Below are 25,091 nucleotides of genomic sequence, written 5' to 3' on the forward strand. Positions count from 1 at the left end.
GTGAATCCTGAGTTCAAGTGAGAGATCTTGTCCCAATAAATCAGGAGGAGAGAAATCAAGGCAGACATCATCCAAGGCCAAGATCTGGCCTTTGCTTGCACACATATGCATGTACACCTTCACACATGTGATGAAACCTGCAATACACATGCACACACAAAAGAAAAAAGAATGAAAACACCACTTAACTGAATCAGCAAAATAAGAAGCAGGAAAATTCATAGTCCTGAATAGTGTATTTATAAAAACAAAAGGGAGCTAGAGAGATGGCTCAGTAGTTAAAGGCACTTGCGTGCAAAGCCTGGGGTTTGACTCCCCGGCACCCATGTGAAACCAGATGCACAAAGCAGTACAAGTATCTGGAGTTCAATCACAGTGGCAAGAGGGCCTGGTGTGACCGCTCTCATTCTCTCTCTTTTTCCCTCTCTCTCCTTGTAAATAAATAAATAAATAAATATTTTTTTAAAAAATAAATTAAGACAAACAAATGAAGCAAGTCAGGAAAACTACGAAAATAACAATAAAGAACATCAAAAAGTAAAGAGAAAAAAGGAAAGTTAAGATCATCCCAACACTTAAGTGATTAGAAAGCAAGAAGACAGCAATATCCCTGGGAGGCAGGGGAGCCCAAAGTCCTCATGAAGGGACAAAGGGAGAAATGAAGCAATGGGAAAGCATGTCTATCTTTGACTCAGACCCCTCCTTGGCATTACCAGCGATTTGCCCCCATGTTAACCTGCAAATGTAACAGAATCTTGACAAAGATACTAACAAGTCTCTGTGGGAAAAGAAATAAGCAAGGACATGCAGGAAAGCCCTGCACGGATGAGCTGTGCCAGGTTCAGCTTCCTACAAACTCCCTCTCAGCCTGGCAGTGAGGCTGGAGTACCTGAGAAGCGGGTGGCCGAACAGGCCTCAGCCCGCAGGCTAAGAGCAGTGCTAAAGGACTTCACGATGAGAAGAAAAAAACAAAAGCAAGAGCATTAAGTAGACATTTTTGCTTTGTAGCTGTGTGGTACTCCAGCAGATGAATGTTCTGTGTTTACTCCAGTCTCCTAGTGGTGGCCATTTGAGTCATTTGGTTTCACATCTCAGATAATGCTGCAGAAAGAAACCATGTATTTCTGGGTCTGGAAGTCAGATTAGAAGGTCAGAGGCCATGAATATTATCTTAGTCTGTTTCCTGTTTGCTTTCACCAAACACCAGGGCTGAGTCATGTATAGAGAAAAGAGGTTTATTTTGGCTCACAGTTGTGAACTCTGAAAGTGGCCCCAAAAGTCTAGAATATCCTATCTAGCTATTGCCAACAACCATCTGTGCAGCTAGAGAGGTGGCTCCATGAATAAGAGCACTTCTGTGCAAGCGTGAGGGCCTCAGCAGTGCTCTGAGACTACTGGAGTTGGATCCCCCAGGACCCACATCAATAGCTGGGTGTGGCCACACACATTTGTAACACAGTCCCTTAGTGCAGCAGAGATCTGAGAATCACCAGAGCCCATGGAAAACACGGCAAGCTCCGGGATCCATAACAGACCCCAGCTCATGTCAGAATGGGCAGAATAAGGGCATGGGACCCTCACAGTTCCCCTCTGGCTACTGCAGGAAGCCCACCCACTACAGGTGAGCACATGGAGCACCACAAAGGTACATACACACGCACACAGCACACGACCACCCCACACACGCCACATTATACACAAACAAAACAGTTGGATAATCTTAGGAAACAGAATAGAAAAAAAACAGAAATAAATACAAGTATTTAAAAGAGTGTCTGTCAAGTGATAAGGGTGGCTTTCAATATATGGCACTGGGTCAACTAGATGGACATCTGAAAAAGAGATCAAACTAGATCCATACACCCACCATACCACAGGATAAACTGTAAACACATCGGAAACCTAATGTAAAACACAAAATCTACATGGCATGGAAGAAAGCGCATCCAACTCTTTCAGTGGGGAGAAAGCCTTTCTATTGAGACTCAAGAATCCGAAAGGGGTCTGAGAAGATGGGTCAGTGGTTAAAGGCTTGTTTGCAAAGCCTGCTGGTCTGGGTTCAATTCCCCAGCCACCCACATAGCCAAACAGGTATTTGATTGCAGTGGCAAGAAACTCTGGTGCACGATATTCACATGCACTCACATGCGTCTATGTGTGTGTGTGTATGTACACACATACACACAAACATATAAAAATAAGTAAATAAATATACACCTTTAAAAAAAAAAAGAATGCAGAAGCAACAAGAGGAAAGCCTGGTCCACTAGATTACATGAGTAGAGAGCTGCCCCCACACAGAACAAGGGAAACAACCCTGGCAGAAAAACAGGAAACACATGAGAGGCAGTTTACAGATAAAGATAGACAAATATAAAAGATTTTAGGCCTCAATCATTGAAGCTCCACAGAGAGACTCCACATCTCCCAGATTAGAAAAAATGCCTAGGTTAAGAGCCTATTTTGAGGGCAAACCCCTAAAGAAACAGGCTGCCTCACCAGGGTGGGGGCAGAGGGACACAGCCTGGCCAAGGGCTATGAGGTGCATCTATCCATGTCACTGTAGTGGTGTGGATATGATCTGCATGTGTCTCCCAAAGGCTCACATGTGGAAGCTTAGTCTCCAGTGTGCAGTACTGAGAGGACGTCTAATGTAGTTAGATCTTGGGGGCACTGCCAGGATAACAAGCTCATTCTAGTTTTGTGAAGTGAGTTCTCACAAAAGAAAATTGTAAATTCTTGCCCTCAAGACTCCTTGCCTTCCTGTCTCTAACACACACACACACACACACACACTCACACTCACACTGTCCACCATGGCGCCCATCCTGACATGATGTCATCAGAGGCCAAACCAATGGGACTGTCTAATTTTGACTTTCAGAGTTCACAACTGTGAGCTAAAATAAACCTCTTTTCTCTATACATGACTCAGCCCTGGTGTTTGGTGAAAGCAAACAGGAAACAGACTAAGATAATATTCATGGCCTCTGACCTTCTAATCTGACTTCCAGACCCAGAAATACATGGTTTCTTTCTGCAGCATTATCTGAGATGTGAAACCAAATGACTCAAATGGCCACCACTAGGAGACTGGAGTAAACACAGAACATTCATCCACTGGAGTACCACACAGCTACAAAGCAAAATCACGTGGGTGACTCCGCCGTGGAGTGAGCCTTAGGGTACGATATGAGCTGAAAAGCCAGGTGTGGAAGAGCGTCTGTGGTGTACAATCTGCTGCATAAGAACAAAGGGAAAGTAAACCACATATATTGATTAATTTTAAAAAGAACTAAACAAAAACAATTGAAGAACAAGTTTCAAAGTAAGGCCTCCAGGAGGCTGGGCAGGTGGACTAAACCACAGGAGACAGGACAACCAGGAGACACAAGAGTACATTTGATTACACATTTGTATTTTGAGCCATGGGAATTTTCCAAAACATTGAATCAAAAAGGAAGAGAGCAAATATGAAATTGAAAACAAATTGAAACAAATGAATCCCACTGAATATCAAATTGGTAACTTGACACCACTGAGAAAAGAATTACTTTCAGGGCTTTGTGTCACACCACATGGAGCCTGTCCTGCAGTGGGGATGTAGCCTAAGACTGAGAGAGCTGCTAAGAATCTCATCTCTATGCTCAACTCTGTTCTCAGCCTTAACAGTAGCAGTGCAGTTCTGAAAACACGATGACAACTGCAAAACAATGCAAATAAGTCAGTATCACCAGGACCCACAATTTTTGTGTAAGAGAGATACCAAGAAAATAAGAAAGGTTTAAAGCCTCTGAGTCAGAACTAGAGAAGTTCAAACCCTCCCATGTTTGTATGACGTATTCCCCAGCTATTCCCAGGGGAGAGCTGCAAAGCCATGAGCCCCAGATTCAAAGCACACCAGACCATCATCTCCAAGAAGGATCCCCATCCAGGGGGCACGGCTCCTCAGAGAAACAGCTGGGCAAGATAAGCATAGAACACTAGACTGTGTACACAAAAGCCAACCAAGTAGATCCACCTGATCCATAAGGAACCCAAAAGGTTCCCTGCCAGCCAATGCAGAGAATGTGTGCCTCAGATAATGGTGGTGACAAATTAGACAAGACAACATGATGCATTACTGGGAAGCTAAGTGATCACAGGGAGACTCAAAGCACACAAACCATCAGGCATCTAAACCCTCTATGCCACCAACTCAAGCAGCCACAATGCCTACTTCTCAGTCTAAAAATCAACAATATCTGTTCTGTCTTCTCAAGGGGTGGAGGCATACATGTCTATTACCTCTGGTAATAAATACAAGAACATCAACCAATAAGAAAGGATCAAGACTTGCAGGGAGCTAGAGAGATAGCTCACTTGGCTTGCCATGTAGGCATAAGGACCTGATTTCAAGCCCCAGAGCCCATATGGAAATGCTAGGTGTGGATGTCTTGGAGACAATGAACAAATGGATTTTGTTGTTGTGTCTGTATGGATGTGTAATAGTGGGGGGGAGCATGCGTGTGTGTGTGTGTGTGTGTGTGTGTGTGTGTGTGTGTGTGTGTGTACCACAGCATGTGTATAGAAATCAGAGGACAACCTTGAGAGGTTCAGTCCTTCCCTTCCACCTAGTTACAAACAGGGTCTCTCTTCTTGTTTGCCATTTTTAAATACCAAACTAGCTGACCCACAGCTTCAAGAATCTGACCATTTTCCATTGCTGTAGGTGCACTGGGATTACAGACTCATGCACTGCTTGTGTCTGGCTTTACATGGCTTCTGGCAATACATGATAGCTGTAAGGCCTGCACAGTAAGTGCTTTTAACTGCTGAGCCATCTCCCCAGCCCAGGGCCTTGTTTTGTAATCCAGTCATGTATTCTGCATCTTTTCTTTTTTTTTTTTTTTTTTTTTTTTTTTTTTTTGAGGCAGGCCCAACAGGTTGGCCTTTTTTTGAATGCAAGAGAGCAAGTGAAGAGAGAGAGAAAGAGAGAGAATTGGTGTGTCAGGGCCTCCAGCCACTGTAATCGCACTCCAAATGTATGTGCTACCTTGTGCACATGTGACCTTGTGCACCTGTCACCTGGTGCGCCTGGCTTATGTGTGATCTAGAGAGTCAATCAGGGTCCTTAGGCTTTGCAGGCAAGCACCTTAACCGCTAAGCCATCTCTCCAGCCCATGTATTCTGCATTTTTTAAATGGAGAGTTAAGACCATTTACATTTAGGGTTTTTATTGAGAGACTAATTCCCATCATCTGTGGATTGTTTTCTGGTTGGTTGGATTGTTCTTTCCTTTCTCCCTTATTCATGGTGGAGATTGGTTTGCTGTGCTAGATATGATGAATTCTTGCTTAGACCTCTTTTATTTGTCTATTTCTTTTGTGAAACTTATTCTTTCCTGTGCTCTCTTGGTTAAGACTGTCTTTCTTCCTCCTCTGTGGATAAGTATCATCAGAATTGCTGGTTCTATGGTCATGCTTGTATTGAAATGTCGTTATTTCTAATCCGTGTTGAAAGTTTATTTTGCTGGCTATAACCATTTTGATTGGCATCCACTTACTTTCAGAGCTGGAGATACATCATTCTATATATTCCTGGATACTTGGGATGCTGAGGACAGACAGATGTTTGTCTGTTTGCCTCTGCAGGTGAGTTGGTGTTTTTCTCTTACAGCTCATGATTCTCTACTTTGTATCATGTACCATGGAAAGATTACAGAGCAATGGTCATGTCTATTTGGGGTTCTAAATATGTCTTGTGTTTGGACGTCCATTCTTTTCTCTCTACCTGGGAGGTTTTCTGCTATAATTTCACTGAGTATTATCTCTATGCTTTTAAATTTTATCTCAGCTCCTTCTGTCCTGTGGATGCTGAGGTTTTCTCTCTTGACCCAGAGTTTTTCGATGTTATAATCATACTTAGAGAGAAGAGAATGGATGCATCAGAGCCGCTCACCACTGCGAATGACTTCCAGATGCATGTGCAACTTTGTGCCATCTGCTTTTCATGGGTATTAGGGAATCTAACCCAGGCTGTCAGGCTTTTAAGCAAACACCTTTAACTGCTAAGCCATCTGTGTAGCCTCCTTTTTTTTCTTTATTTATGTTTGCATGCAGTATTTCCTCAACCTTGTCAGTCATCCATGATATTCCTGCTATTATTTTAGGCCTCAGCATTTCACCTAGATCCAGCACAAATGCAGGTACAGATGCTCCAGAAGAACATTCACAACAGTATGATTTAAAATGACTGAAATAACCATGAATATTATTTACAATTATGGAAGTTATCAATAAAAAATTAAATTAATAAAAAGTGACTGAAATAAAAATATTTTTTAAAAGTAAAAACAGAGCTGGAGAGATGGTTTAGCAGTTAAGGTGCTTGTCTGCAAAGCCAAAGGACCCATGTTCAATTCCCCAGTACCCACGCAAGCCAGATGCACAAGGGGGCGAACACATCTGGAGTTCGTTTATAGCAGCTGGAGGCTTTGGCATGTCCATTCCCTCCCTCCCCCCTCTCTGTTTTCTCTCTCTCTCTCTCTCTCTTTCTGTGTGTGTGTTTGTGTGTGTGTAGGTATATACATATACATATATATCTTCTACCTGCTACTGTGACCAATAGCAGCCAAAATCTCAGGCAAGATACTAAGTGAAAGAAATTAATGCACAACCACTTGAGTGCACATGATAGGTCCCCACTTAAGCCCTAAACAATGAGTCAAACTTAACTACACTGTTAGAATCAGAACAAGGTTCCGTTGGGGTCAGCTAGCGACTGGGGTGTAGATGTGCGAGGGAGGCCTCTGCACAATGTTCACAGCTCTGTCTGGGTGGGAGGAAGCCACACCGATGGGTTCCCTTTGTAAAAACCATACCTTTTATAGGAAGTAACTCAAAATGAATCACAATCCTAGCCTCACAAAGCTGTAAAACTTGTAGGAGATGACGCATGGCTCAGAGGTGGTATTTGACACCGCACAAGCACAACCCAGGAAAGAAATCACAGGCAGGCTACATTGAATCAAAACTCAAACCTGTTCTGCAAAACACACTGGTGAGAGAATGGGCAGGACAAGTCATTGATTTGAAAAACACCATCTGACAAAGTGCCTGTGCCTACATATGCAGACACACCTGGTCCTGGTGTGTGTCTGAACAGACGCCTCGTGAAGGAAGATATAAGACAGGACCAGCAAGCAGACGATGAGACATTCAACCTCACATGTCACTAGAGAGCCGCAGGAGAAAATGATGAGTGACTACTAACACTTCCCAGAATGACCAGGCTATGAACACTGCACTGACCACAGGAAATGCTGGTGAGAGGGCTAGAGAGATGGCTTAGTGGTTAAGGTGCTTGCCTGTAAAGCCTAAGGACCCAGATTTGTTTCCCCAGTACCCATATAAGCCAGATGCACAGGGTGGCACATGGGTCTGGAGTTTGTTTGCACTGGCTGAAGGCCCTGGTGCGCCCATTCTCTCTCCCTCTATGTGCCTCTTTTTCTCTCTCAAATAAATAAATAAAATGTTCAAAAAATAAAGAAACACTGGTGAGGATGTGCAGTGACAGGGACTATGCACTTACTGCTGGTGGAGTGCAGAAGGGCATCGGCCACATGTGCTCGTTTGAATGTACATGTCCCCATCACCTCAGGTGCTCGTGATTGAGCTTTCTGCTTGGTCCCCAGCTGGTCAAGCATTTGAAAGGGAGAACCTTGCTGGAGGAAAGTTGCTGGGAGAGGACCTGGGGCTGAGGAGCTCAGCTCTACTGGGTATTCAGAGCCATCTTGACTTGCCGTTCTCTCTGTGCTATGGGTGTGTGGTGTAGAAAGCCAGCTTCTTCCACCATAATGAAGCTTCCCCTCAAAACTAAAGGTCTAAAATAAGTTTTTGCCTCTCAGAAGCTGCTTTGGGTTGGCGTTTGCCTCAGCAATGAGAAGCTAACTGCAATTCCACCGTTTCTTACAAAAGTAAACACACTCTTGCTATGGGTCCTCCAACTGAAATTGAATTAGAGATGTGCATGAATGCCTACATGCCCGTGTTAATAACACCTTTACCACAACTGCACCAAACTGGAAGGACCCAAGATGCCCTTCATTAGGTGAATAGATAAACAGGTCTATCCGTATACAGAATACTTTCAGCAATAACATGGAAAGAGCTGTGTTTAAGACAGGATAAGACAGAAGAGCCTTCAATGCCCACTGCCAAGTGAGAGTCAGTTAGCAAAAGCCACAGGCATGACATTCTGGAATAGGAAAATCAAACCCAATAAACAGATCAGAGCTGCCAGGTAGAGGGCAGGAAGAAAGCGGGCAAGCGCAGGGGCTGCTAAGAGCAATGACATTCGTCCACGTGATACTGGAAGGGCAGATGCATGATGACACACATTTGTCAAAGCCCGCCATACAGGGCATGGGGAACCTTTATCCACACACGAGCCATGGCCAGCAATGACGCATCCATGCTGGACCATCAATCTGAACAACTGCATATGCTAATGGGAGACACTGGCAATGGGAAACACTAGAGCTGGAATCCATGGGAACCCTATACTAGCCATCTCATTTTTATATAAAACAAAAACTGTTCTAAAAAAGTAATAAAAGCTAAGGCTGAATAGATAGGTTAGCAGTTAAGGCATTTGCCAGCAAAGCCAAAGGACCTGAGTTCAACTCCCCAGTACCTACATAAAGCCAGATGCACAAGGTGGCATATAGGTCTGGAGTTTGTTTGTAATGGCTAGAGGCCCTGGCATGTCCATTCTTTCTCTCTTTCTCCCTCTCCCTCTCCCTCTCTCTCTCTCTCTCTCTCTCTCTCTCTCTCTCTCCTTCTCTCTCTATCCATCCATCTATGTGTGTGTGTGTGTGTGTGTGTGTGTGTGTGTGTGTGTGTGTGTAGTAAATAAAATAAAAATATTTTTAAATAAAATGAAATCTATTAATTTTTTATTCATACAACTGTGCACTTAAAACCTGTGTACTTTAGCCGGGCGTGGTGGCGCACACCTTTAATCCCAGCACTTGGGAGGCAGAGGTAGGAGGATCGCCGTGAGTTCAAGGCCACCCTGAGACTACAGAGTTAATTCCAGGTCAGCCTGGACCAGAGTGAGACCCTACCTCGAAAAACCAAAAAAAAAAAACCTGTGTTCCTTATACATTTTATATTTTAACAATAAGGTTTCTGAAGGGCTTGATGCTGAATCAACCAAGTAACTTCTGAGGCCCCCAAACCATGCCTGTCCAAGGAAAAAGCTCTTCCTCTAGCTGCCAAAGAGAAGCCACACCTGCTCCCGGAGGCGCACCTGTGCCTGAGACCTGCTTATGTGAACAGCTAGGAAGAGCTCTTAGATGAGGTGGGGCTCTTAAGAATGTTGGACTCTGATTTTAATTGATTATGACAAGAAATTTTTACTTAAAGTTAATTATTTTAAACCTTAACTTGCAAGGAAATTTAATTTGAGGATATTAATTACTGTGTGGGAAATTCATCATGAAAAAGGGTTTCCATCCAAACCAGGAGCATATCTCTGTGGCTATTTTTATTAAATAGTCTCAACACCACTATGTAACCTCCCTGTAGAACCTCTCACAGCCACTGGATAGAGAATCAGAGCAGAGTCTGGAATGGGCTTGGAGCAGTGGGTAGGACACAGTCTGGAAGGGGCTTGGAGTGGGGGTGATGGTCTGGAGTGAGTTCAGAGGATCCTGGGAATCAGTACAGCTCATCCAACAGGGCAAGAGGAAGGGACAGGAACTGGGCTGCTCAGCCTCTTCATGTTCCTTATCCAAGGTCCACTCCAGGAGGAACAGCAGCTCTGCTAGAGTCCAGAAGGCCACAGGTAAGCAGGGAGGCCACATTTGGCCTCAGGGTCCAGGCTGCTGAAGTCACCGACCACCACCCCCACGTTAGTCTATGTACCTCAGGGTGAGAGCCAGCAGGTACAGGTAATCTAGTTCCCACACAACTTTGCGATAAGTAAATGTAGCATCAAGGAAGCAGGTTCTTTGATCTTCACCAGATGACTCCATTCATTCTGACTGTGGCCAAGAGATGGGAAACACTGCCTGCTGGACCTGCTGGTCCCCAGCAGCTGCGGCCAATTCCTTCTACCATGCTGGCTACGCATTCACATTACTTTTCAAATCTCTGTCCTTTACTTCAGTAGGCATGTCCTGTTATCTCCCCTCCACGCCTTGGGTAGAACCAGCAGACCAGTCTCCTACAGAATATATTTTTTCCCAGCACAGGATTCAACCTGCCCATGTCACTGTCAAGGACATTTTACTGCCGTTTTATTATTGTGTTCTTCAGTTTTAAATAATGAGCTGCTTCGATCTTGGTTTCTTCACTCACTGGTTGTTAGAAGCGTGCTTGTAAGTGGCTAGGAAGGACTCAGTGGGTGGTGCACTATGTCACGAGTGTGAGGAGCAGGGTTCAGACCCCCAGCATCCATGTACATGTACATGCACATGCAGGTACATCAGCCTGCCTGTAATCCCAGGCTCAGAAAGTGGAGGCAGGGGTTCCCTACAGCAAGCTGGCTAGCCTGACTAGCCAAGTCAGTGTGTGCTGGGTTCAAATGAGAGACCCTGCTTTAATAAATAAGGTGGACAGTGATTGAGGAAGACATCCAACATGAGGCCTCTGCTTGCACACACATTTGCCCCACATAAATGTGAGCATGCACACACACATATGTGCATACCACATACGCACTAACAAGAAAAGAAGTATGGGCTGAAGAGATGGCTTAGAAGGCTAAGGATCCATGTCTCACTCTCCAGGTCTCATGTAAGCCAGACGCACAGGTGACGCACACAAGGTGTGAGTTCAACTGCAGTGGCTGAGGCCCTGGCATGCCAATCCTCCCTCTCCCTCCCTCTCTAATAAAAAAAAATTAGCAAAAAAAAAAAGAAGTATGCTTTTAATTTTTTTAAATAGTTCAAGGTTGGCAAATTTTTGACCTAGTGGTGTTATGGTCAGAAAATACCATAAAATTAGATTAATACTGATAGTCTTGGATGATGTCTGCTTTCAGGCTTATCATTGCTAATTTTTGAGGTTAGCACACAAAACAACAGGCTCCATGTGTACGCTTCACAGACATGTCATCACACTTGTTCTCATTCCACTCTCCATTTCTGTAAGTTTCAGGGTGCGTTTGAAAATAATGATACACACATCTTTAAGATTCATCTTCCTAAGCTATAGTTGATGTCCTCATTAGTTTGTTTTTGTGGTGAGCATGAGAGTCACCTGAGCCCGTGGCCTGTCCATTCCCCCTGAGCCCTTGTCCATTACCCTGGTAATGGAACAAATGGGAGCACCTCATGGAGTGGGGGTCATTTCCCTCCTTCACTAGCCCTTTGGTCACCATTTCAGCTTCCTTTATCCCCAGCATGGTTTTTGACTGTCTCTGGTCTGATGCTCACACTATCAAGCTACTTCCTCTGGAGTCAGGATTTGAATGTAATTTTTCCCTTGCCACTGACCATCTCTAGAGGTTCAAAAGGCAACAGTAATTCAAACCCCAGCTTGGTCTCTTATGTATCTCATCATTGACCAAGAATGGAAAATTAGCAACTTGCCAGCTTTTAATCGACTCATCTAACCATGAAGCCTGGAGAAATAAGCCACTGGAGGACAACAGGAATCCATGTCATCATTTGTCCTTCTTGTCCCATGTGAACTGTGCCTTGCAGTGATGGTACAGCTGATTAAGGGGATCCTGGTCATGGGAGTGACCACCTGACAAGCAGAAGTTCCTGAAGTAAGACATGGCCCTTATGCTTGGAGAGGGCATGGAAGCTGCAGAATAGCCTGAGGCCAGCACTACAGGAATGGCGCCATCCCCACGGCCACAGGAGTTTCTGTCAAAAATCAGTAGCACGCATCTGACCACACACCTGGATCTCACTCCTAATTTACAGGAAAGGAGGGAACAGAGGTACACTCTGGATGTCACTACAAGGAGACAAAAAAAAAATCCAGACTGTGTGGGATGCTCTACAGAACAGCATGACTTCTTCAACAAGGAACTTAGAAAAAGGGGCATGGATGGTGGATGTTACTGCAGACACTACCCATAAGAGGAGGGCAAGTTTTACTGCAACACATGAGCCTAATTTCTGAGCTAATTAGTTTATTGTTATTGGAGAAGGTATAACAGTGGCTAGATATTTATTTTTAAATGTGATAATATTATGGAGTTTATGTTTTCCAAATATATATATATTCCTTAGTCTTAGAGATGAAGTGGTTTGAATGACATGCCCCCACAGGCTCATGTATTTTGAATACTTGGTCCTCAACTGGTAGCAATTTGGGAGTCTTGGAGTTTTCAGAAGATAGGAGGTGTGTCACTGGGAGTGGACCTTGAGGTTTATTTATTAGCCCAGCCCAGTGAGTATTTAGATCCAGCTCACTGTGAGACTACTTCCTTCCTGATGCTGTTTAGATGTGCTCTTATTATACTTTCCTCACCATGATGAAACTTCCCCTTAAAACTGTAAGCCAAAATAAACCTTTTCTGCCCAAAAGCTGCTTTTGGTTGGGTGCTGTGACCCAGCAATGAGAAGGTAACTGCAACAGGGGGCTAACTAGGGAAATGTTTATAAATGAAATTATAGTATCTGGGATTTGCTTCAAGGTAAGACTGGCTCAGGAGGCCCCGACAAAGCGCAGCTGGCTGGCACTGGATCTGACTGAGTTTTTGAGCACAAACCAAGTGCACGGTCCTCTCAAGTTCTGTAAGCATAGCAGTACGTGCAATTCCTGTGTGTGCCATTGCACAAGCACTTACCAGGGTCAGCACAGCCATCTTTATTAATGGGAACCAGGATGTGGGACAAGAAGCCAGAGCTGGTCTTCCCTGTCCCCTCCAGCTTGAGCAGCTGCAGCCGTGGCGTTGTCTCAGGGGGGAAACGGTAGAACTGGAAGGTGAGGTACACAGTCTCTGGCCACGGTGCTGCTTCGGAGTCCTGGGATGCTCTGAACCCAACAACACTGAATTAATCAAACATACATCGCAGAGTTCCTAGGGGGTGACGCACACTCATAGGAACAGCCCATGCACTGGGCTGAGGTCACCCTCAGAACACCTGCACTATGATCTCAGCAGGCAGCTGGATGCATGGGCCTCATGGCTAAGAAGCTGCTGGAAGAGTTGCATGAAGATCTGAGAAGCCGGCAATCGTGGCCCACATTTTAATCCACAAACAGGAGCCTTTGCAATAGCTCTAGGTGGGCCCTAGCCAAAACAAGGTAAGACAGATGGCAGTTCCATGGTTCCCAACATAAAACAAGACAAATGTTTACAATGAAAGATGGAAATGCTAATTACTCTGATTCAGTTATTATACATCATAGATATATATCAAATTATCACCCTGTAAATGTGTGTGTGTGTGAGAGAGAGAGAGAGAGAGATTATTGTGGGTAACAATGAATTTAGGAAAGAGCTAGCAAAACCTGAACAGAACAGCACTAAGTAGGTCAGACTTTCAACACAAGGATGTCATGTCATGGACAGCGACAGGCAGGGACCTAGAGAATCTACCTGCTGAAAGCGAGGAACTGCAGCACGATCTCGTTGCCTTGCAGACAATCGGACTCTTCCTTCTGAGGGTTGAACCTCACAGGGTCTGTGGGATTGATGGCTTCTGCTGGCTGCTGGTTGCCATCCAGAATCTCAGGGAAGCCTGAAGACTGTAAGACAGCCATCTCAGCTCTTGAGAGTTGGCTTCCAGAACTGAAACAGAAAGACCTCTCAGGCCTCCTCTCAGGGGGTGCTTGTGCTGTGCATGCCTCTTTTAGAGAGCCTGCCCATCAGACAGTCTGCCCATGCCCTCCCCGTGCCACGCCTTACCTCTTGGTCTGGGCTCCCATGACAATGGGAGCATGCAAAGGGGTGAAGGGTAGCTCTTGCAGATGCTCGCCAGCCGTGCTTCCCAGGACCAAAGAAGTCTGGCTGAGGTCAGCTTCCAAGTGAGAGACCCTGCCCTCCAACAGGGACTCCTGCTGAACAAAACCAGGGCTCCAGGTGAGGGTATCCAGGATCCCAGCCCAATGGTGGATCCCAAGGGTGCTGGGATCTAAAAGAATTTAGAGCTAAACTGCTTCTGTAGGGTTGTCAGGAAATTACCAATACAGGAGGGTTGGTTACATTTAAATTCCAGGTAAGCAATGGCTATCTTGACCACATGGCCCATATAATACTTGGAACATATGAACAAAGTCTTTACTTTTATCTGAAATTCAAGGTTAACTGGCTATCTTCTATTTCATGAAGCCACTAATTTGTGAGTCACAAAGTAGAGAAGGAAGGAGTCATAGATGCTTTGAGAGGCCAGTACCATGGGGAGCAGCTGCTGCCTAGACCTTCGGATTTGCTTGTGAAACAAGAGGAAACATACTACAAAGTAAAGTTAACATGTGTTTCGGGGTGGGGGGGGCTGGGAAGATGGCTTAGTGGTTAAATGTGTTTGCTTGCTAGCCCAGGTTTAATTCTCAAGCCACTCACATAACCCAGACACACAGAGAGACAGACAGACAGACACACATACAGAAGGCACAAGTGTCTAGCATTCATCTGTAGTGGCAAGAAGCTCTGGTGTGCCCATACACACACAAAAATAAATCAATCAATGAATTTAAATTACATATATATAGTGTTTCTGAGCCTTTGTCAATAATTTGGACTTGGATCTCCTAGAACTCTCTACTTACTTACTTGTCCCCATCCCCACTTCCCAAGGAGGAAGGCATACATCTACAGGAAGAGTATGGCTGAGGGTCCAGAACACTCTCGGGCTAGGTTTGCACATTATGGTTTTAGTTCAGAAGGGAAACTTACACAATAGAGATGACTCTCACCCGTGTGTCAGGTGGCCAAAATAAAAAGATGGGTGAGGCTGGGGAGATGGCTCAGAGGTTAAGGCACTTGCCTGCAAAGCCTAACAACAGGTTTGATTCCCCAGTACCCACATAAAGCTAGATACACAAAGTGGCACGTGCATCTGAAGTTCATTTGCAGTGGCACTATGCCTTGGTGCTCCCATTCTCTTTCCCTCTCTCTCTCTCTCTCTCCCCCTCCCTCCCCCCCTCTCCTTACAAATAAATAAATAATTTTTTTAAAAAGATGGGTGAACTCAACACAAGTACATGAGCCCTAAGCATGTCTGAGGCAGGGCAGCACAGACTCATGGTACCCTGAGAGCTTTCAGAGGAGTCATTCAAAGGTACTGTTTCCTTAGCACATACCCAGCCAAAGTCCACAGAGGTTTGTGCCCAGCAGTGATCAAGACAAGCACCATAAGAAGTCCTCTAGGGCAGGGGCTTCATGGACCTGCTTCAGCTCATCCTGAAACCACAGTGGGTTATCAGGCAGCAAGAGGAGCCCCGGGACAGCAAAATTTGGCTCAATCTACATCTAAGGCTCTGGCAATGCACAAAGAACAGGCTATCTCAGCAAATCATACCTGAACAAAGCGTCTTTGAAAGAACTCAATGGCCACTCTTCCATGTGGTGTCTGAGATGAATGGTGACAAATGTCTTTAGCAGGAAGACAGGCACTGTCCCACCCCTTCTTATCCCCGCAGGCCATATCACAGAGGAAACACCATGGTCTCCATCATATAAACAAGGACCAGGCAACTCTGAAATGCAAGACAACCTCGGCTGCGAGGAGTGTGAAGTTATCTGCAAGAGGTACGAAGGAGGCTGGGGCCGAGCAACATACTTACTGCCTGGGGCTGGGAGCTGTCTGGAGGCCGAAGAGCAGGCTTGGCAGAGCCATGCAGAGCTGGGGACTTAGGGGAGGCAGCCAGCTGGGATAGTGACAGCTAAAAGACAAGAGAGCCTGAATGAGCTGCCATGCATGTGTGTACACATGCCCTGAGCAAACCAAGGGGAAGGAGGACGGCCTCGATGCCACCACAGAGGGCAGTGAGTGACATCAGCAGTCTTCTGGCAAGGGGTTCTTGGAACCCAGAACTTCTTCTAAATTCCTTTAATCATAGAGAAATATGATTCTGTGATCTTTCCCACATCACAATCTTAATCAAAATATTATTCATAGGGAAAAGTTGATGGAAAAGGGAACAGTTCCACTAACTGCAGTGTTGTACACCCTTTGGTGCTGGGCCTGGAATGCACACCTCTAAGTCTCCATCTGACCTCAGTCATCCTTGTCACTGTGCAGTGATCCTCCTTGCCAACTCAGTGACCACACTGGTAGGAAACAGGGGCTCTGAGGACAGCATCCCCACTCCTCCATCTCCTTACTGTGTGGCCTTTCGCCCATCTCCTCGCCTGTAAAAGGGATAACTAAAAGCCTGAGCCACAGGACTGTTGTAAGAATTCTCTGCAAGTTCATGGCAAGTGCTTGGCTCAGCACCTGGTGCAGGTAGGCCTTCTCTAAAGGTTTGCAGTTACACTAGGAAAATTAATACCACATGGAAAAGGCTGGTGTGGAGGAGTAGGTACTGGAGCACATGGGTCACATGTCTCACAACCTGGACTCTCCGTGCAAATTCCCCGTGGGGTACTCACTGTCAGCAAAGACAGCTGGCCCAGAGGAGGACTTGGCAGGAAGGAGTGGGAGATGAGCGATGGAAGCAGGAACAGGGGACACCTGGAAGCATCTTCAGGGAGCAGAAGGATCTTCAGGGCCCTTTTAGAGGTGTCCTGAGCCATCCCTGTTCTGTGATCTTAGAACACTTATGGGCAATGTGAGAACCACTCAGGGAACACACTGGGTTGGGAGGCCAACAGAGGGAGGCCAAGATGTATAGCTGAGATCCAGCTTTGAGCTGTGTGCTCCACAGCAGAGCTGCTTCTGGGAGATGGCTGTGGCAACTGAATGATTCAACTTTCCTAGAAAGTCAACTTCCAGGAACAAGCCAACTCTCTGACCTCACTGAAAATCAAGAGGCCAAAGCCACTCAGGGCCTCAGATGGACACTTCAGGCAGCCCAGGATTCCAGATGTGGCAAGCAGAAGTGCCCTAGCCCACCAGGCTGCCAAGGGTTGAGCTGGGCAGAGCCATCCTCTCCTCATGAGAAAATTCTCTCACATGAAGGAGTGTGCTGCCTGATGTACCACTGTACAGATTTAGCAGCTCTGCACTCTGTGGCCCAGAACCTGACAAGAGCATCAGCTGCTTGCCCCATTGGGCCACTGGCTGTCAGGTGTCTGGGACACTCTGGGCAGAGTCACTGTGGGAGAGGAGAGGGGTGAAGGCCAGGCCCTAGGGGCTCAGGCAATCAAAAGCTCTGGGCTGATGAGCCTCACCATTAGGGATGCACAGCATTTTCTAGGTGTGGAAACAGACAAGATCCGGACCACTAACCGTAGGCAGGAAGCCCAAATGTGAGTCAGCACATCAGGGTAAGGATGCAGGACTGCACACGAGGGAACCATGAAGTCAGGGAGGGAGCACACCCCACAGTCAGGGCTCTATACAGCCCAGGGATGCCCCTTGGAATTGATGGCTTTTAAGGTGGAATCCTTTCTTGCCCCGCCATTCTAAAGTGGTCCTGTGAGGCTGGAACTTACCCCTGGTCCCACAGGCGAGTCCTGAGTGGCAGCAAGACCCTGGGGTGATAGTGTTGATGGACCTAGGGAGAGAAACGCAAGGGACCATCAGAGCCCTGAACCCCAGAGCCCTGAACCCCAACACAGTTGTGCTTACCATCTCATCTGTAATGGGCCCAGAAATGAGCAGTTTGCATAAAAAGTGGCCCACACAACTCCTCTGAGCCTCCACTGGGAGAAGGGATGGGCACAAGACTGCTGTGGGTGCTATGAACCTGATCTCCTCTTCATAGTCACTCTGCCTACCACCTTTTTTCTATACCATACAGTCACGTTAAGTGTGGGCTGGAAAGGACAGGATGGTTTTTGGACACCTGGGCTGTGGGATGTTCCCACATCACGTGTACGGCAGGCTTCCTGTCATCCAACACCATTGCCTTAGGAGTGCCAGGCTCTGGGGCGTGCCTGGCTTAATGGTGCCCTTGCTGGGGTCTACTTACAGTTCTATTACACCAGATACTCTTCAGAGCAGACACATAGCCAAGGCTGCTGCCAGGCCATCAGCCCCACTGCCCATGCTGAGTACCAGCTGCCACCTAGGTCCTACCAGGGTGCCGGGACTAGGCTTTGGAAAGTCTACCAGAAAGTCAAGGATCCCCAGAGCATGGGATAAGAGCAGCTTGGACCCATGCAGGCAATGCTACTTCCTGAAGGTCCACAGTACCCTCTGTAGAGAACAACCCTCTGACACAGGGCTACCTGCAATGGCCACCACGGGGCAAAAGAGCAGCCAAAGCAGGGGCAGGCTGGGGTTTGTCTACAAATCATCTCCAGCCATTTCATACACTCTCCTCTCTGCCTTTACTTTCCATGATCACGACCTCCTGTTGACATAGGGACTGCCTCAGTGAATCCCAACCCTCTTGACCAGGCCTTCAGCCCCCTCAAAAGCCAGGGTATGAGCAGCATCCCCTGCAGTATGTCTCTTCAGAATGGCCTGTCTCTGCTCTAAAGAACACAGGCCCCACTCCAGCCCTCATGTCCACACCCTGTCTAGTCCACTATGTCCCCTCCACAGCGACAGGACTCTGATCACTGCCAGTGGAACCCACACTGCTGGGCTTCCAGAACAATCTGGGCCGCCTCAGTTATCAAGCCCCCTCTGTTCCCATCATGCTCAGGTTGCTGGCCAATAGCTGCATAGCATGCTCATGGCCCTCCTCCCCCATGACTACTGCTGCCCAAGTCTGCATCCACCAGGAATGAATCTCCCACATTTCCCTGGGCCTCTATCCCTCCATGACACAGGGCAGACCCAGTGTCCACCAGCCACATGAGCAACACCAAGGCCTGGGGGTGCAGCTCTGAATCATTTGCAGGGAGAATTCCCAACAGCCTCCTGTTGCGCTCCAGGTGGCAAACATGGCAAACAAAACCAAAAAATAAATAAAAACCCAACAGCAGTCCTTCTGCCAAAGTGTAACTACATACATGGCACACTGCATGAACCTCGTACTACCACACCCTGCAGGCCCCCATGTCACCCGGCCTTTTTTCTGGCTGCTTCCAAGAAGGCCCTTGAGAAGGTGCTGCAAACACGTCCCAGGCAGAGTGTGGTAGAGACCCTGTGAGGGCTCATTGTTAGGGACAGGACAGGAGGGTGGGCCAAGAAAGGCAGGAGGAGCCAAAAGGAGTTTCCACCTCAGGTGACCCATTCATTCAGCCTAGCAGACAAAGCTCATGGCCAGCCATCTCCTGGGCAGTGTCCACTCAACCAGCCAGCCCAGCCTGGTGGGCGTATCTGATGGTCACCTCCTAGGTGATGTCCACTCGCTGCCACTCTTTCCTAGCACACTGATCAATGAAGAACTTCTGGTAGAGGAGCCCACTGTCCAGGAAGTGGGCTGTCCTACTTTAAGGGAACTAGCAGACCTGTCAGCCAGCTCTGCTGCCCCAGGAAGGTCTCTGCTCACTAGGGGCAAATGCAGATGTCACTACACAGCTGGCCTCTGCACAGCACCCATCCCAGGTCCTTCTGCAGTGGCCTCTCCTAAACCACCCTAAAGATGAAACAGGGAAGCTGCCCGTCAGCTCTACTTTGTTCTACCCTAAATGGGGACTCAGAAAACTTTGTAGGCTGATTTCAGTAACGAGGAAAAATTGCAGGAAATGGTTCCATTAGCTTCAGCTGAGAGAAAGCCAGCACTTAGAAGCCAGCCTGGGTACGTCCTCCAGGCAGCAAGGAAACTCTCAGTGCTGGGAAGTGACACCATCAAAACCCATTAAAACTTCTCCATGTACTTCCCCACACGCACAAATTTGGGTATTGTGTGGTGTAGTTTTTAAGTAACTTACTATGAGAATTTATCTTCTTTTTTCTTTTATTTTTTATGAGATGGGGGCGAGAGATAACACAAGAAAAAGAGAGAGAATTGGAGTGCCTCCAGCCACTGCAATCAAACTCCAGACATGTGCATTTGCAAGTTTGCACTTGCATCACCTTGTGTGTCTGACTTACAGGGGAGCTGGAGAGTCGAACATGAATCCTTAGGCTTCACAGGCAAGTGCCTTAACCACCTCTCTCCAGCCCAAGATTTTACCTTCTTAAAATAATCTTTTAAAAGGGTCTGGTAGCCATGTTAAGATACCTGCTGTGAACCCAGGGTAAGAGGGTCCATTCTACATCCTCAAGTGAAACATGGGCTTGGAAAAATACCCCCAACCCTGGCTGTTCCTGAAGCAATGCAGGTTCATCCCCTATGCAGCAGGACAGGCCGGTGAATTGAAGATGGCCAGCCCAAGGGGACATGGGAGGGCATCTAGCTGGGGTTATAGTGAAAGGGCTGGTGAGCAAACCTGTGGCACAGTACAAATGAATCCACCCTGAGGAACATGATGGGAGAAAACAGCCATGCAGTGGCCTCTGCTGTGTGTCCAAGACTGACACCACCTCTGCACCTGCCCCTCAGTGTGTCACCCTCAGAAGGGACAAGGTGTTAACTGTTGGCTCCATGCTCCTTGTCAAGACTGCCACAGTGGTCCTGCTTGCACCACAGGTGCTCCAGACCTCACTAATGACACCAATCAGTAAATCCGCAGCTGTCAACTGCTGTCACTTATCTCCAGAGTGTGCCTGGAGGGCTGAACTCCCTCTCTGGGGCAGGTGCAACAGCTGCCTGGGCACAGGACCTGGGTTCTAGAAGAATCCTGACCATGAAGAGAAGCATAGAGACCCAGAGACATGTTATCTTTTCCTCAGGTCAAAGGGTCCTGGGAAGCCACATGGACAGCATGTCTCAGCTGCACAGAGCCTTCTGGACAAGAGCAGAGGAACTAAGTCAGTGGGTCCCACAACACCCCTGGAGGCAGCTGGCTGATTGCTGGAGACTGGGAAAATGGCTCCCTGGAAGCAGCAGATTCTGCCTCCTGCCTGACACTAATTTTCTTTGACACTCTATTACTCTCCAGTCAGTCTCTACGCACTGAAAACTGCTGTCAACAAAATCTTCATTGCTCACTCCAGTTCTCTGTCAATTCAGCCTCAAGAAATCCACATGCCCTACATGTGACCAAGTGCAGACCACGGAAGACCAGGCTGGAGCCAAACCTAGGCTATTACAGGTCCCTACTGGGTCACTCACAGACCTGTGGCCTCTGCCTTCCTCCACACTTCAGAAGGGACTGCTCCCCAGGTCCTAATTGTCAGGAGGCCAAGTGAGTTACCTAGCAGTCTGCTGTGACAAAACCTCACTCTAACGTGGTAACACCTCCAGCCCTGAGCAGACCTCAGCTTCAGTGGCCCAATCATATGTGCTGGACATTATCACAGAGTAACTCCATAGAAGCATATCAGAGACAGGAAGCACTCTCTGAGTATATCCATCACCCCAGTTCAAAGTTCTACAGGAAGTGAGCCTGTACTGAGCTCTGCTTCCCCATTGGCCCACCAAGTGACAAGGATTGGAATGAGACACAAGGCAGTGTTCCCTCAGCAGCTCTCTCTCACCTCCACTATCACCTTACTGGTTAAGAACGTGAGGGAGCTCAACAGAATGAGACATGATATACATCACCAGACACAGGGAGCCACTGAACAGTAATTTGCCTTTGCAAGCTCTGGAAAAGGTCCATCAACATGTGAAAATAAACAGGAGGACAGGGCCTTTGACACTACTTTCCTCTCACCTCTAATATATGTATCCAGTTTTATCATGTACTCATACTAAGACAGAGCCACAGGAAATGCCAAGACCAATAAGCATTCAATGTAGGAGAGGGCAGCAGTTGCAATCCTGACTCCCTCACTGTTCCATCCTTGAGAATGTGGAGCCCTTTTTCACATCAGGAAACAAAGAAACTGAGAGTGTCCTTAATGAGAACATGGTCCTTCCTCACAGCATGAAACACACAGACACTGAGGTCCTTACAGAGAACACGGTCCCTCCTCACAGCAGGAAACACACAGAGACTGAGGCTGTCCTTACTGAAAACATGGACCCTCCTCACAGCAGGAAACACACAGAGACTGAGGCTGTCCTTACAGAGAACATGGTCCTTCCTCACAGCAGGAAACACACAGAGACTGAGGCTGTCCTTACAGAGAACACGGTCCTTCCTCACCGCAGGAAACACACAGAGACTGAGGCTGTCCTTACAGAGAACACGGTCCTTCCTCACAGCAGGAAACACACAGAGACTGAGGCTGTCCTTACAGAGAACATGGTCCTTCCTCACAGCAGGAAACACACAGAGACTGAGGCTGTCCTTACTGAGAACACGGTCCTTCCTCACAGCAGGAAACACACAGAGACTGAGGCTGTCCTTACAGAGAACACGGTCCTTCCTCACCGCAGGAAACACACAGAGACTGAGGCTGTCCTTACTGAGAACACGGTCCTTCCTCACCGCAGGAAACACACAGAGACTGAGGCTGTCCTTACTGAGAACACGGTCCTTCCTCACAGCAGGAAACACACAGAGACTGAGGCTGTCCTTACTGAGAACACGGTCCTTCCTCACCGCAGGAAACACATAGAGACTGAGGCTGTCCTTACTGAGAACACGGTCCTTCCTCACCGCAGGAAACACACAGAGACTGAGGCTGTCCTTACTGAGAACACGGTCCTTCCTCACAGCAGGAAACACACAGAGACTGAGGCTGTCCTTACTGAGAACACGGTCCTTCCTCACCGCAGGAAACACACAGAGACTGAGGCTGTCCTTACTGAGAACACGGTCCTTCCTCACAGCAGGAAACACACAGAGACTGAGGCTGTCCTTACTGAGAACACGGTCCCTCCTCACAGCAGGAAACACATAGAGATTGAGGGTGTCCTTACTGAGAACACGGTCCTTCCTCACAGCAGGAAACACATAGAGACTGAGGCTGTCCTTACAGAGAACACGGTCCTTCCTCACAGCAGGAAACACACAGAGACTGAGGCTGTCCTTACTGAGAACACGGTCCTTCCTCACAGCAGGAAACACATAGAGACTGAGGCTGTCCTTACTGAGAACACGGTCCTTCCTCACAGCAGGAAACACATAGAGACTGAGGCTGTCCTTACTGAGAACACGGTCCTTCCTCACAGCAGGAAACACACAGAGACTGAGGCTGTCCTTACTGAGAACACGGTCCTTCCTCACAGCAGGAAACACACAGAGACTGAGGCTGTCCTTACTGAGAACACGGTCCTTCCTCACAGCAGGAAACACACAGAGACTGAGGCTGTCCTTACTGAGAACACGGTCCTTCCTCACAGCAGGAAACACACAGAGACTGAGGCTGTCCTTACTGAGAACATGGTCCCTCCTCACAGCAGGAAACACACAGAGACTAAGGGTGTCCTTACTGAGAACATGGTCCTTCCTCACAGCAGGAAACACACAGAGACTGAGGCTGTCCTTACTGAGAACATGGTCCCTCCTCACAGCAGGAAACACACAGAGACTGAGGCTGTCCTTACAGAGAACACGGTCCTTCCTCACAGCAGGAAACACACAGAGACTAAGGGTGTCCTTACTGAGAACACGGTCCTTCCTCACAGCAGGAAACACACAGAGACTGAGGCTGTCCTTACTGAGAACATGGTCCCTCCTCACAGCAGGAAACACACAGAGACTGAGGCTGTCCTTACTGAGAACACGGTCCCTCCTCACAGCAGGAAACACACAGAGACTGAGGCTGTCCTTACTGAGAACATGGTCCCTCCTCACAGCAGGAAACACATAGAGATTGAGGGTGTCCTTACTGAAAAAATGGACTGTCCTTACATCAGGAAACACATAGACTGAGGTGTCCTTACTGAGGACATGGACTCTCCTCACAGCAGGAAACACATATTGAGTGTCTTCTTACTGAGATCATGTACCCTCCTCACAGCAGGAAATTCATAGAGTCTGTTTTCTAGAATCATGGACAAGTTCATCATCAAATCAATCTTCCTTCCAATGGCCCACTAGAGATCATAATGGGGCCTTCTAACCTCACACGCCAGCTGTCTTCCTAAGATTCTTATACCTTTGTGACAGAATGAACCGGCGGTTGGGATGAGCTGTGTTTAGAAAGGAATGCACTGGCCTGCTGAACATCCAGTCTAGTCACTTGGGTCATCCAACAAACAGGAAACCAAAGGCCTTGAAGGTAGAGCAAGAAAGGATGAGTATAGCTGGGCGTGGTGGTGCACACCTTTAATCCCAGCACTTGGGAAGCAGAGATAGAAGGATCTCCATGAGTTCAAAGCCACCCTGAGACTACATAGTTGGCCTGAGCTACAGTGAGACCCTACCTCGAAAAACCAAAAAAAAAAAAAAAAGAAAGAAAGAAAGAAAGAAAGGATGACTATAAGAGAAGGCTGTTACTTAGTGACTGTCAGCTCAGAGCGTAGGAGGCAGAGATGCTAGAGGCAGACAGGGAAAGGAGGAAAGGGCCATGGCCCTGAAGAGGCAGTCACTGGGTCTAGTTATGGTGAGAAGTGGTTTCCTCCCATCAGACTTGAAGACAGAGGCTGAATGGGTACCGATGGGGTTCCAGGTGCTAAGGATTCATAAGGCAAACCCATTGAAAAGGCCTTTTCCCTAACTATAGAAGTCTTTGATCATAAGAATGGGAAAATGGGCACACCTGAGAAGAGATAAAAGGAGACCCTATGACAGAGTGGGTATGGGCCTCTGCCCTGATTGAATTCAGACCACAGCCCTCCAAGAACTGGAGTTCCCAGGACCCTCCCTGAGCCCTGAGGGGTCAGCACCAAAGCATGAACTCCCTCACAGAGGCTGGTACTCTCCACCACAATGTACCCTTATGCTCTACACCACAGCTTCCAGTCCTCTGACCAAGAAGATAGGTGTGGAGTGATGGGGTTTCCCTGACACACGGTCAGAGTGCCAGACGCTGGAGACATTCCAGACAAACTCTGGTACCATGGCAGTTTGCAGCACCTAACCACATAGACTGTAGGGGACACCAACATGCATGTTTGCCATGACCCCTGCAGCAGGGCTGTGTTCAGATCTATTTAGTCAATAATCCAAAATTCTGTCACCTCGGAAACATTCAGAAG

At 47.3% G+C, this 25,091-nt stretch overlaps 1 protein-coding gene across 9 annotated transcripts in view; it reads right to left on the minus strand.

Moving 5' to 3' along the window:
• The window catches only part of Nphp4 (nephrocystin 4), a 121,914-nt gene that overhangs the window by 26,851 nt on the left and 69,972 nt on the right, over window positions 1-25,091 (minus strand). For 7 of the 9 annotated variants that reach the window (XM_045150035.1, XM_045150034.1, XM_045150033.1 and 4 more), the window contains 5 exons: window positions 17,551-17,612; window positions 15,738-15,836; window positions 13,861-14,012; window positions 13,552-13,743; window positions 12,796-12,983 (listed from right to left, as the gene is read on the minus strand). In XM_045150035.1, coding sequence (XP_045005970.1) covers window positions 12,796-12,983; window positions 13,552-13,743; window positions 13,861-14,012; window positions 15,738-15,836; window positions 17,551-17,612 — 693 coding nt within the window. The remainder of the gene's footprint in view (window positions 1-12,795; window positions 12,984-13,551; window positions 13,744-13,860; window positions 14,013-15,737; window positions 15,837-17,550; window positions 17,613-25,091) is intronic. The other 2 variants (XM_004657404.2, XM_045150032.1) reach the window with 1 other exon arrangement.

Source organism: Jaculus jaculus, chromosome 5, assembly GCF_020740685.1.
Source record: "Jaculus jaculus isolate mJacJac1 chromosome 5, mJacJac1.mat.Y.cur, whole genome shotgun sequence".
Classification (NCBI taxonomy): Eukaryota; Metazoa; Chordata; class Mammalia; order Rodentia; family Dipodidae; genus Jaculus; species Jaculus jaculus.